The following is a 14,455-nucleotide window of genomic DNA, read 5'->3' on the forward strand; positions in this document are numbered from 1 at the left end:
TGTTAACATTAACATGATTGAAAAAGTTACAAATTCAAAGACTATGTAAGTGCCCTACAGCCTGCAACTACTGACAGTAGACTAGTATCTATTATCAAAATGATTATCAAAATGATTAGTCGACTAATTGGATAATTGATTACACAATTACTTAACGGCTTTTATTACCTATCAGGTTCTAAATTTAGCTTGAGGTTCTTTTAAGCAACTAACAAAAAAGACAATAAATTCTTCATTAAAAAATGTCTTAATAAACTTTGTTGCTGATTTGGCTACTACTGATACAATAGATAAATAAAAGGGAGGAAGAAAGAGTTGAGAAGGAGAGAAGTGTTTAAGGCGAGGGACTGAAAATGTAAATAGGAGAAAAATCACACAGCGTGGCTGTAAGTTTGGACTGTCAAGTTTAATGTCGCAGTTGATTTTTAACAGAGATGCGTTCAAGGGATGGGGATTTCAAGCAAAAAAACTATTTCATAAAGGTAAATATTTGAACGCTTAAAAAGGAAATACTGACATTCTTCAGGACGGTAAGTGCCTTCTCCAAGGATGATTTTCCTGAACTCTTTTTTACATTTAGACGACTGGTGGTCTTTAATGGCAGATTATAACAGTTTTAGGTCTTTAGTTCCCACAAAGAAAATATTATATTATATTGGCATCCGAAGTGTGTTGGTTGCATGTCGAACAGGACATTGACTGGCAAATTCAACCGACACTGCACAAAAACACCCGCATTTTTCCTACCCTGCTGGGAACTCTACAACTATTTTTCGAATAGCTGTTGTAGACTTATCATACACTAGTTTCACCCATTAAAGTTTGCACTTCACCTAATTTTCGTTTTCAAAGAAGTTCCCCATAGAACCTTTGACGGCTGCAGAAGTCTCCACATTTTTCACCGGTTCCGAATCTCACAGCGCCACACCTGCTTTACCGGCACCTGGCACTAATGCTTTCTTCTTCTTTTCTTATTTAATGGCAGTTAGCAAAACATACTTGGATACATGAAATTAACTTTAGTTTAAGACCAAATTAAAGTGAAATGAATTTAGTGATTGAATGTAATCTGTTATTTATACCCATAAACTAGTACATGTTCTCATATGTATTTTATTAGCAACAGTGCCAGCATTGTAAAACTGACAAAGCAGCAAAACATGATAAAATAAAACTGGATCCCCCAGTGTTTTGTCACTGCTGTTCCTTCATCATTCTATAAGTGTACTGGTGATATGAGCTGGAAATGTAAAGTGTTAATAATGAGGGAAACTGAGGGTGGAAGCCTGGAAGGGTGTTTTTTGTATCACCGACTGCACGCATGTAGGTTCCCATGGCAAAAATGAATAGTCATGGTACAGTCACCGTAACTACACGGCCTAGTTTGGTGGCATTACTAATAGACAGCTCTACAAGTTTGCACATACCTTCAGCTTATGAATTTAATGTACATAGCTAATACTGGTAAATTGCCACTGACATGGTGGCGCTTTTTACAGTCGGTTTAGATCCCAAGCTCTGAATATTCGGTGACCTCCTCCAGAGCACAGTAGTTGTGCAGCAAAATTAACCACTGGGATCTGGCCAGGTTAAAAGATTGCATTTATGGTTAAAACAACACTTGCCCATTCTAAAGTGTCAAGCTAATTTGAGCGTAGTTAGTATCAAGGGCATTTTGTTTTCTTTCCTCAAGTCAGATACGCACCAGAACTCCCACAAACCCCACAGTGAGGCCTGTAAAGCAATACTGACGTAAACAGAGCCTGTGTTTTTGATTTATCCTAATCGCACGAAATAGAGATGTAACATTACGCAAAAACTCAATATTTTGTACATTTGCCAGTTATTAATGAATTAATGTATTTGTCTAATTCAATGAAAGCACAGTAAAAAAAATAAGACCTTTGTAAGCAACATTCAATAGTTTTAAGGTCATAATTTATATCTGCAAAAGCAAATAAAAAAGGACAGCATCAACTGTCCTGTGCCTACCTTGCTGGAGCTGAGGCCTGATTGGAGCCAATTGTGGAGCTCTTTGCTGCCCCATGCCAGGATACATCTGCCCTGCATTGGGGGGCATGTTGTGGGGCTGCTGGTGTTGGGCAGACAGAGGCGTCTGGGGATTTCTCTGCGGATGGGGCATAGCATTGGGTGGAGTCTGCAGGGATGTATACCCTGCAACCTCTTGGGGTCCAGGAAGTCCTGCACTAGGGGGTCTTCCCTGTTGGAGAGGAGGTGTTGGGGTTCCCAAAACCCGCATGGGGGACATGGATGAGGGGGAGGGGTAAGATCCCTGAGCTGGAGGTGCAAGGTGAGGCTGGTTTTGGGTCTGGGGCAGATTCTGGGGGTGGTTAAGGGGGTGCATAGGCTGGCCCTGCTGCCCGCCCTGCTGCTGCTGCTGCATTTGAGCAGAATGGGTCTGATGGGGTGGTCCAGGGGGGTATCGCTGCCCCTGTTGCCCCGCTGCTGGGCCCGATCCCTGGTTAAACCTCTGGCTGAGCTGCCCTGGTCCCATGGCCTGGCTGGTGTTAGCATTGATGTTAGCATTAGTACCCTGGCCAATTCCAGGTCCCATGGCTCCATACTGAGCCTGAAAGCCAGAGTACTGGCCTCCCCCAAACCCCCCCATACCCTGTTGGTGTTGGTGGGGGTGTGGAGGCTGTCGGGAGGGGGAGTGTGGATATCGGGGTGTGTGGCCCATGTTGGGATACCCCTGGGATTGTGGCTGAGGCTGTGGCTGGGGGTGTCTCATCTGGCCCCCACCAATTCCAACATGTCCCAGGTAGTGAGATGGGTCCTGAGCAGTAGGGGGTGCAATGCCCGATGGAGGGTAGTGTTGGTTAATGCGAGCTGCATTGGGTGTAGGTGGACCCTGCATCCCACCATAGTTGCCTTGAGACATCTGGTATCCTCCTATCTGGTTGGGGCCACCCCCTGGTTGTGTCGGAGGCTGCTGATAAGCAGTTCTACTTTGCTGCTGCTGCTGGCCCCAAACTCCACCCCCACCTCCTCCTCCCCCAGCATCACCCTGGTACCCATGGTTGGGGTTGGTAGAGTTGGCTGGGTTATTATGGTAGTGGGAAGCGATGCCATTCATGGCAGGGTTTTGCGGCCCCTGGCTTGGACCATTCTGGGCCATCACTCGCCCTCCAGGGGCCCCGGGTTGCTCATAACCAGTGTAGGAGCTATGATCATACATTTGGCCCAATTTAGGCTGCCCTGGGCCAGGCCCAGCACCATGGATCATCCCTTGGTGGTAACCCCTGTTTCCCTGGTGCTCATGGTTTAGAGAGGGATTGGTCTGCTGGGCTAGAGGGTTTGACTGGGCAGGGGTAGGCTGCTGAGGGAAGCAGTCTCCTAAACCATCTAATCCATCTGAGAACAGCCCTGCATCCTCCCCGAATAGACTCAACATCCCTGGATCCGCCATTGCTGGGTGGGGGGCCCACAGATGTAGGGCACTTAATTAAGGAAGGTGTGTTGTGCAGTAGAGAGCTAATCAGCTAGCTGCAAATTTAAAGCTTGCTACTCCATGGTCCTCATTAGGGTTCCTGGAGAGAGGGGGAGAGAAAGACAAGCATGGGCATTAATGTTGGTACAAGCACGACTAAAGTGCTGTTTTATGCTTCGAAAAGCTGCACTGTGTTAAACGCAGTCAGAAAGCTCGTTAATGACGTCTCAATTTAAGAGCAGCCCTTGACAACATGTAGTTACAAACAACTTTTGGTATATACCTAATGGTATATTATACCAGCATGCACAGTGCCATGACACTCTTTAGTATAAAACTCTCGTTTGATTTCAATGGACAAACATCAATGTAGAGAAACCTCAGCAGTATTGGTGGTGATGTGCAAGCTGTGACTTGTGACAATGGGCCTCATTCACTAATATCTGCACAGAAAAGTTCTCACTCTCCGCAAAAAATAAGTACTTGTGCAAAATCACAGTCAGATTCATTACACATGCGTACTGGCCAATTTTGTTCTCACCACCGTGCGCATGTTAGTAAATCAGAACCATTGTAAATTGACAGGAGCGTGTCCGTGATCTGCAATCAGCATACTGCCACGCCTCTATTTCTCTATATAAGGACATCTGTTTGGTGCCACATGAAGAGAGCGGTGTCACGGAGAAGCTGAAAGAACGTGAAAGATGGCCTCAAAAGGTAAAAAGGAAAATTTCACATCAGCAGAAATTGAAACAATTGTGGCAGAGGTGGAGGCCAGAAAAGGCACACTGTTCCGGAGCGTGCACGGCAGCAATATCTCTCTATTGTAAACTTAATAAACTAATTCAACTGCTATAATTGAAGATTTTAATTATATGACAAATTATGAGGATGACACGGCATTTACGTTTGGTCCATACATTAGTAAATTCAATTATTGTTGTCTATTAAAGCCTTTTTTTTCAATAAATGAAGTTTTAATATAGTATGCATTTAGTTAAAAGGGTGTGTGTTAACATTTCCTAGGACATTTCTTTCATCATTTGTGCGTACGCATGGCCTGAGGGAGTTCTACATTTGTTCGCAGAGTACGAAGAAATTTAGGTAAGAACAAATTGATGAATCCCAGATTTGTGCATCAAACATGCGTATGCACAGTTAAAGCACAGATTCGTGTGTACGCACTGTTCGTAAATTCGTAAGAGGCCCATTGTGTTTTCAAACAGGTGTTTCACATTAAGCTAAAATCAAGTAATGAGTCAGCTGTATAAACATACAGGGGTTGGCAGTCAAATTTAAAACGTCACACATTGATGAACTCGTTAACCGGTGATTTCTGGTGAATAAGCTAACGCAACCAACCCCTACCGAGTGAGTTTTCCTCAGTGAAGTAAACTCACGAGCTGTTCGCAGCAGTAGAGACGTCGCAGGCATCCGCTAAAGGATTAGACAGTGATGTCACCGTCATGCGAAGGTACCGCTGTCTGCCACACAGACACATCCGCGTATGTGGTGAAGTCATTAACTGATCATTAACAGTTATACTTCGGACCGCTCCAGAGAGTCCATGCGCTGCAACTTTGTAGTAGGAGATTATAACCTGTGATGAAGCTACTGCACTTAATAAATAAAAGAGCAGTAACGCCGCAACATTACTGCCCAACACACCAATTGCATTACTTGTTTGTATATGCCACCTGCCACCGTGGCTGGTAAATGAAGCCAATTCACCAGACACTGCACACCCGCATTTGGCAGGTGGTTAATTTCCAACCCTGCCAGCAGCTTCTGGAAACTTCTAAGGTGGAATGTTTTCTTTCATGTGTTACTTCTCCAGCCTTGGTTCGAAAACTACTGATTTCTCCGGGCTAATTAAATTAGCTTTAGCTTGGCTCAACAGTTAGCTGCTAACTAGCCACTGCAGTCCGGGCAAGCTCTGCTTTTAAGAATGGTCGCGTCGTCGTGGTAACATTGCATAAAAGTGGTACTTTATTCACTCTGTGCAGCGAACACAATACACGGCCCTTTTACAACTGCTTTACTTGAACCTGAGATTATCGGGACACTTTCTGCTGACTGTAACTGTAACTTAACAACCCATGAAGCATGCGCTTCACGGAGTCTGCAGCATATACTACTCAGTCTACACTCACTACCCATAACAAACCTGCAGGACGCCACATGCATACATCACTCTTAAGGCCGTTCTTAAAGGGGAAGGCTCCGCCGGTAACACATAACTCAATGAGCCTGCCGTTGTTGAGCACATTTATTTTGTATTTATGCAAGTTTACAGATTTTTGTTCTCTCTCAAGTGCACTAAACCTTTTTTCATTCATATATATTAAGGTCTTAATTTAGTTTTTTGATTACCAGTGGACATATATTAAATAGATATATTACTACTACTGCAGACAGAATGCAGATCTACTTGCAGATAATGCAGACAACAGGGTTAAATAAATGTTCATTTAAGTTCAGCAATTTTGTCTCATTTGTTATTATTTAATTAATTAATTAAGTTTTATTTTATCAAATGCAAAAAAAGCAACAACCTAATATAGGCATCATATATCGGCCCCCTTCTCTCTAAATAACGGCGTCGGCCATTGACAAACCAACATCGGTCGACCACTAATTCACACACCTCCAAAACACACATTTCACATTAGTATTGGCCCCAAACCCCCGCCAACGCTATTTTAGCGCCAGACAAAAGAACTTCTTTCTTTTTGGACACACACTCGGAGTCATTCAGTGTGAGTGTGTATAAGAACAAAAGGCCCAGCAGACGCAACTGTTTGAACAGCAACAGCTGCCATCCCGCCAACCAGAAAGCAGACAAGCCAATAGGCCAGAGAGCTTCTCCTTGCACCAGTCAGTTAGCGGGCTGAATGGCTTGCTGACCAAGTACTAAGGAGTAAGCAATCATAGCTTCTGTGAGCGTTTGCGACTGCTATTCCTCCTCCAAACTCCGCTCCTCCCTCCTACTAAATTTCCTTATCCACTTATTGGTGCATTGAAGAGCCCTTCAGGGATAGAAAGTTACATTTATTTCTTCAGTGAAAATAGTGGCCATGAACAAGGCATTTTTCCTTTTTATACACTGCCTGGCCCAAAAAAAATCAGTCATATTTCTTTTGAATGCCTTTAGCTTTGATTACAGCACGCATTCCCCGTGGCATTGTTTTGATAAGCTTATGCAATGTCACAACATTTATTTCCGTCCAGAATTGCATCAATTTTTCGCCGAGATCTTAGCCCCAGACCTGACCAACTGATGCAACCAAGATTATAACACTGCCCTCACAGGCTCGTATGGTAGACACTAGGCATGATGGGTGCATCACTTCATCAGTGCCTCTTCTCACCCTCATGCGCTCATCACTCTGGAACAGGGTAAATCCGGACTCATCAGACCACATGACATTACTTTCACTATTAAAACATAGCCGTGAGTTCTACTGTTGGTTTTTTACCATCCGTAAAAAAAAAAGTTATCTCCTATCACGATCATTAAAGATTTTTTTCACTACCACATTTCTTCCTGGAAGATGGCTCATAATGAGAAGCTACTCACTGCATCAGTTAGGGTTAAATAACTTGTTGCCATCTGAAACGTGTTATTCAGTGCAGTAATTATCCAATGGAAGGCCTTTCCCTATTTGCTAAGTTAAATCGCAAAAACAAAGGACATAACGATACCGGATGATAGTTTCACAGGCCGTGGGGAATTTAAACCCGGCATAGCAATGCAGCGTTGTCATCATCGGCACTGCGTCTTGCTGAGTACCGAGATGCAAATGATGGGTGGCCCTGTGCCGTTGTCAGTCTCTGCCTGTCCATCTCTCTGTGTTTTAACAGTGGAGGCAAAGGCTGTAGTTTATATTTAAGTTGCCTTGGCAACACATCTTTTAATTAACACATTAGCCTATTCAATACACCATTACCAATTTTTTAATCATTTATTTATTTGGCATATTTTCCCACCGGACATTTTGGCTGTTGATTTATATGCCTGAAAAACTGCACGTGATACCGGTGAAAAGCCAGGACATACCGGCTAACGTAAACCCTGGTGGCAGGCTAACTGCTCTGTCTGAGTGTACAGCCTTCTGAGAACAATCCCAGCATGCACTGGGCAATAGGGTGCAATGTGGACCTCACAGACATATTCATTAATTTTAAATTGAAACAATTAGTAGGTCCCAGGGCTGGGCAATATGGACCAAAACTAAATTTCCAATATTTTTACACAGCATCCACTTTTATGCTTCTTATATTGTCTGCCTTTAAGCATGCGTTTTTGGGGTGCCACTGTCTTGTGCAACTGGCATTGCCACACACTTGTTGGACATGCTGGAATAAGTCTTTTTAGTTGCCACATTCTATAAACAAACTTTACAGTGGATAGTGGTTTGTTTGAGGTAAGATCGAGCAAAACCAAATAACTTTATAACAACTAAGGAACCTGGAGTCTGAAGAGAACCTTTGTGTTACTATGAACTAAAATAACTCACTGTCTCAAGTAACTATGAATTACAGGAGCTAAGGGAAGGGTCAGGGCAGCCCCGTACATACTTTTAATAGTAAAACGAATGTCAATTTATCTTCAAAAAATCACCCTAAGCTATTAATCAAAAATGAACTGAGAAAAAAAAGTATATATTGTCCAGCTCTAGTAGATTCTGTATAAAACCGTGGCTGTATTGTTATCGTTTGTCAAGGCAATTAACATGTTTTAAATAAACCCTGATTTTTGCCTGATTTTCACCTTTACTCAACAGAATGTAAATCTGAGTACTTTAACATTTGTGTTACAAACAACTGAACCCAAGCCAATCCTGGCCATTAACAGTCAAAATGTTCAGAAGCCACTTTACTATTTTATAGTCAAATTACATTCTAATGATGAGTTTATATGCAACAACAAAGAAAACACATTTAGGCGAGTTAGTAGTAAGCCATCAGTTACTATTTGCATCACATCCACCACGACATCTGCCAAGAGACTTCCCAATGCCCGACGGGAGCGCCCACTCTTGTAGTGTAAATGTTAGCAAGCCCTTTTCTGTAGTCTCTTAACTATAAACACGCTGCAAGCACAAAAACAGGGGGACAGGTGCACCTCAACTCTTTCCTATATTATGTTTATCAACAGGCAAGCGGCAGGTAAGTAGGGGTGTAAGAAAATATCGATACTTAAATATCCCAATATTCTGTTTTGTGATACTGTATCGTTTCTCTAAAACGCTGTATCGATCTTTAATTCATAGTTTACATGCAACAATTCGTGGCAGTGGTTCATTTTGTGTTGTGCTGTTTAAATCCCAGACCGCTAGATGGCAGTTGCGATGGTGTTCGACTCTCCAACGTAACAACGTCAATCGAGACAGGAAAAAGTTTAGCCTACATCCCTAGCATTCCGCTAGCATTAGTAAACATTACCACTGACGGCTGAATCCGAAAGATTAAGACCGGCTCCCGCGGCGTTCAGAGCTGAACTGTGGGCTCATTTTGGCTTCCACAGCAAATAAGGCACAAAGGAGTTAGACAGGAGCCAAAGTCAAACACTCAACGATCAGTCAACGATCTGAGAGCGCACTCAGCGAGACACCATTCTGATGATTTACAGCTAACAGAACAGCAAACGGGTACACAACTCATTTACCGTTAGCCGTTTGCTGTTCAGTTTCCTGTGCATTCCTAGCACAAGCGTCTCTTCGGAGAGAGTTTTCTCTACAGCAGGAGACATCGTAACTATACAGAGAAGTGTCCTGAAAGCTGGGCATGTTCCCCCACAAAAACCTTAACATTAAAACATAAGCATTCTCAGATCCCTTTAACTTGGTTTCACGTTATTCCAGTTTGTATGTCAATGCTTACCATGTGCATTCATTTTCCTGTTACATTTGTTTAATGTGTTCTTTAGGAATCATGCAAGCACTTATTTTTCAGTGATATAGGCAGATTCCTTTGTTCAGATTACACAGAAAGTAGTGTTATGATGTTAGCATAAGTAAAGCTTAATTACACTAATGAATACCTGTTCCGGTCAAGAAAAGCACAAATCCTTGCAACTGCCAAGAGCAGCATCTCTTGGCAGAGTTATACATTTTTTATAAACAACACATTCAAACATTTTCAAACCAACATCCTCCAAACAGTCACACCATCATTTCAGCTGTTGCTTTTAGAGAACTTGTGTTCGGCACCTAGATCACAGTGTTGCAGTTGCAGTTGTGTTTAGTTACATCACTTCCTGAGCATTTCCTTCACTATAGAAAAAAGTTTCAGGCTGCGAGCGCGTCTCTGTCGGTGAGCATAATCAAGAGTAATTTCACATCCTTTGCAGGAAGCTCCTACAAAAGGTGACAGATTTACTGACAACTCTTCAGACGCACACCGCATTAGACAGTGAATGTACAATATAGAATAACTGTATCTCTTTTAGGGATGGGTGGGACAGACCACTGTGTTATTACCCTATTTAAAGTGATTGATGAAATCCTAAGTACAGCATATTTAGTGTACTTAGGATTTCATCAGATCACAGTTTAAGTAGGAAGGAAAGACATTCTTTACTTTACCATTCATCCTCCATATTTTGTGTGGCCTCTGGAAGTTGCCTCCCATAAGATTACACTTTCCTGACAGAGCTGGACACACTTCCTGTACACTGCACCTCTCTCTTTATGATCATTTCTATTTCTCCCCCCAGTGTTGTTGTTCATCCCCCTTTTCCTGAGTGAAACCTCATGAAGTCTAACAGTCATGACAAGAAGAGCCTCCTGCTGTCGCTAGCTCTTTTTTCTTTACCTTTTGTAGCCTACCACTTCCTCTACCATTTCAGCCCAAGCCTGAACATTCATCTTTCTCATCGCGAACACACAGGCACAGTTTGGCATTGAGGCCCAGCTGTCACAGCAGAAGGAATTAGGTGAACGGTCAGTGTGCCACTTTAGACACCAAATCTCATCAAAGGATGAGGCATTTAGCCCACCACATATTCCTTCTCACCACGTGTGTACCATGGCAGGGGGAGGGGAGTCAAGGGGAGGTAAGACCATATCCATGCTAACAACCGTTAGCGACCAAAGGTCTGGGAAATATTTTAACTTTCACCGCCCTTATGCATTGTCCACTGTCACCCAATAATATAGAACTATAGCCAATCAACTATATAGCTCATCTGCTCAGCAGCAAGATGAAGGAGCAAACGACAGGTATTGATATGGTTAGGAGGTTATTGATAGTGTTGATACTTATTGACATATAGCCTACTTTTCATAGTTTAGTTAAAAAAAATAGACATGACATGGAAAAGAAGCAACTGTAGTTTATAATTAGTATTACTAACTCATAATACACACAGATACAACGACAAAAAGATGAACAAAACACAGACACATTCAGCTGTGGATGCTGCTGGATTGGCATTAGCCCTTTACACATTGGACTCCTTCACAGCGCCGTAAGGAAACCACTGTCTGTTAAACCGCCTGTGCCATTTTACATTGAACCACGCAAATGCGACTTAGAAAGCCGCCTCAGGGCGCTGGTTTAGCTCAGTTGGTGGAGCAGGTGCCCCATGAACACAGGCTACAGTCCTCGACGTGCTGATCGATGCCATCCCCCACTCTCTACTCCCCACATTTCCTGTCTCTCTTCAGCTGTCCTCTGTAATGAAGGCAAAAGCCAAAAAAAATTATCTTTAGAAAAAAAAACGCTGCTTCACTGTGTGTTGTTACATTGTGTTCTGGTGTTGCGGAAGCAAGAGGGGCGCAAGGTTTAAACAAACAGCTCGAGCTTCACTTCACACAGTGCTTTTCCACCCTGCCGGCTCCGCTGCTCAACGACTTCGTCATTCCGCCTCCTTGCGTTTTACATTACAGACAAAGTGTAACATTTAGGGCTTGAACTGGCAATGTAAAAGGGAGCAAGAGTCTATGGGGTGATGAAGGAAATACATTTGATGTACTTCAGTTAATCACTTGGATCAAATCCCCCTTTATGTCTTAGCCGCTTCTTTTGTAGCCCACAGACTAATGCTAGAGCAACATCATGGCCACTGTAAACTTTACAAACTAAGTGTTTAAATGACCACAAAACTAACTGCTATGGAAGGGGGGAGGGTAATAGAAACGGAGGGAAGAATGATGCCACAACTGTTGGCTGCTCTGATGGTCTCTGCTCCAGTGACTGTAGTCCCGTAAGTCAGCAAAACTGCGTTCGTAACAGGCAGTGGTTACCTACCAACCTTCTGTACCGTGGTCTTCTGTGATTGACTCTTTGGCTGACAGCGCAGTCAACAGCCTAGCAGGAGAGAAGCTCCATGGCTCCCTGGGATTTGACAAGCGAATATACGCAGGATGCAAACTTTATTCTTCTATTCTTCTATTCTGATCATTGATTAACTCTTCATTTAGCACATCACAGGTCCTCTTGCTCCCATCTTTCAGTCCCTCACAAATTCTGAACCACCCAGTGAAAGAGAAAGAAAACGTAACATGCATAGTGGTTTCAACACTCTGTATAAATGTTTTCATATGTAACAGCAGAAGAAAAACCAGGGATCATTTTGAAGGGGAATATTAACTTGATAAAAAAATAAATCCACGTCATCATCTCTGTGACAGAGTAATTTCTCTTCTCATGTCTTTTAGAAGTGATTTCAAATAAATCATTATGTGGATCACCAATGTCGGGTTATGATTAAAGCACAAGTTAGTCATTCATGCTGTTGAATGAAAAACAATGTCCATATTGTTTGCAGTGTATTCCTACAAGATAAAATCCTTGACACATAATTCTTAAACAAGGCACTCGGAAATAATGTTGAATGACAAAGAGGCTGAACAGCATGTGTCAAGAGGGAAAAATACACAGTACTGGACTGTTTACTTGAAACAGATACATTTGCAGATAAGCATTTTAATATGTGCAACAATAAGAGTTGGGAGAACTTCTATATGTCTGATCTACATGTCAATGTCTATGCTACTTCATACTAGAGATGGGGCGAATACTCGAGTACTCGTTAACGTCATTATTCGAGTAACGTTACACTGCTCACGCACATGTGCATGCATTGCTTTCAGCTCAAGTAGTTTAACTCAGTTAGCTTACATGCACCATGTCAGCCGGGACCAGGAAAGTGATGTCTGGAAGTACTTTGGCAAAAAAGATGACGATAACGTGCTGTGCACGATATGTGGTGTTAAACTTGTATATCATAGAAATACTAGTTCAATGCTTCACCACATGCGCTTAAAGCACGAGAAGCCAGCAGAGACAGACAACAGGCAGTCTCACATCACATCATTTGCTAGCCCTGTTAGCACACGCCGTTGTGATGATACCAGAGCGGAGAAGATTAGCCTGCTAATAACGAACATGGTGACTGGAGATATGCTCCCAGTAAGTGTTGTGGAAGGAGAAGGCTTCTGTGAGCTGATGGCGTTTGTTGAACCAGAGTACAAGCCACCATCACGCCGCTACGAGAGTGGAAAACATGTACTATGAGAATAGTGTTAGTTTGCTCAGTAAGCCTATTTTATTGTTATCATATTGGACTTTGTTAAACTGGATAATAAAACTGTCAGCCGCTTGAGGTTCAAAGTGAGACCTAATATAATATGTCACCACTTAAAGCTGCAGTAGGTAACATTAAAACTTTGTCATATTTGCTCAAACTGTCACTTTAAACATGCAGTAGCACATGAGAGAGATAATCTGTGAAAAAATCATGTTCCTCTGGCTCCTCCTCCTTTGCAAGAACCCAACGCTCCCGAACCACAACAACCAATCAGAGCCGAGCAGTCTCTTAGGCTGCTGTCAATCACACGCTGCCCAGCACCACTCCTCTGTACATGCTCACATGGTCAAGCTCAATTTCTTCAGTGTGCGCAGCATCAGCTGGTTTGTGTCCACAATGGCTAAGAAACAATCACAGGTAATGAAAAAACTGAAACTAAAAGCAAGCTAAAAATAAAGAGTTCACCGAGACCAAAACAAAACGAGAGTAAACATTAGAGCGGCATTTCTGAGGTTGAGAGAACTACGAGACCTGTGAGGATTAAAAAGCGATGCTGAGTTAGACAGTTCTGCTCGACAGGTAATTACCCCAGCTTCATTTCTGCTGTATTTGTTTCACACTGCTAAGATGTCTGCGGTTACTGTGACATTGTGTTACGTTGGTGTTGCAGTCGGGCTAACGTTAGCTTGTTCTGAATGCTGCTGCTGTTCAGCGTTGTTTCATGGCGGAGTGGCTGAAAATATCTCTGTGAAGTGTCCAGGCAGTGTTACTGTTTCTGACTTTCTCCTGATAGTTCTGTGTGCCTGTGCTCTCACAGCTAAATGTTCTCAACATCAGTGTGTTACTGCTTAGTAGGCGATAGTTTGCTAACAGAGACTGTGGACAAAACAAGTGCTGGTGGTTTTGCTAAAAAGAATTAGCTGTAGATTACCGTTCACAGTAAAAATACTGATTTCCTCTGGTTTGATGTTTATCTGCTGCGATGGTGTTCGTGGTGTAATACAACGCCTGCGGTTGTTGTCATTTCACGTTCTTACAGGTGTGCCCGCATTGTATATCTGGCTTCTTCAGTTGTTGTGGTTTCTAGCTGGCCTCCTCTGCAGGGAGGGCTTTGAAGGCAGGACTGAGGGGCACAGAGAGAGGGGGGGAGGGACCTGGAGGTTGTAATCTTCCGCTCTCTTCTCAATCTTACCTACTGCAGCTTTAAAGCAGGCAGTGATATGGAGGACAGAGGCTGCCAAATGAAAAATACACAAATAAATGCCTGAGAAAATGGCCTCCTATGTGTCCCGTAAATAAGAAAAAGAAATAGCCAGACTATAGATAAAATTTGAAAAATTAATTTCATTTTAATTTTCTGCCTCGACTTTTTTCTTAATTTTGGTATTTATTTTATTTCCTATTTAACTTTCCAAATTATTTATGTTTCTAAATAACATTTTAAAGTTAATGTAATTACTTATTTA

At 42.6% G+C, this 14,455-nt stretch overlaps 1 protein-coding gene across 1 annotated transcript in view; it reads right to left on the minus strand.

Moving 5' to 3' along the window:
* The window catches only part of chd7 (chromodomain helicase DNA binding protein 7), a 78,846-nt gene that overhangs the window by 54,511 nt on the left and 9,880 nt on the right, over window positions 1-14,455 (minus strand). The window contains exon 2 of the mRNA XM_069684029.1: window positions 1,993-3,551. Coding sequence (XP_069540130.1) covers window positions 1,993-3,430 — 1,438 coding nt within the window. The 5' untranslated portion in view covers window positions 3,431-3,551. The remainder of the gene's footprint in view (window positions 1-1,992; window positions 3,552-14,455) is intronic.

Source organism: Semicossyphus pulcher, unplaced genomic scaffold (assembly GCF_022749685.1).
Source record: "Semicossyphus pulcher isolate SPU_LCO1_2020_fin unplaced genomic scaffold, fSemPul1.0.p SCAF_7, whole genome shotgun sequence".
In the NCBI taxonomy this organism is placed as follows: Eukaryota; Metazoa; Chordata; class Actinopteri; order Labriformes; family Labridae; genus Semicossyphus; species Semicossyphus pulcher.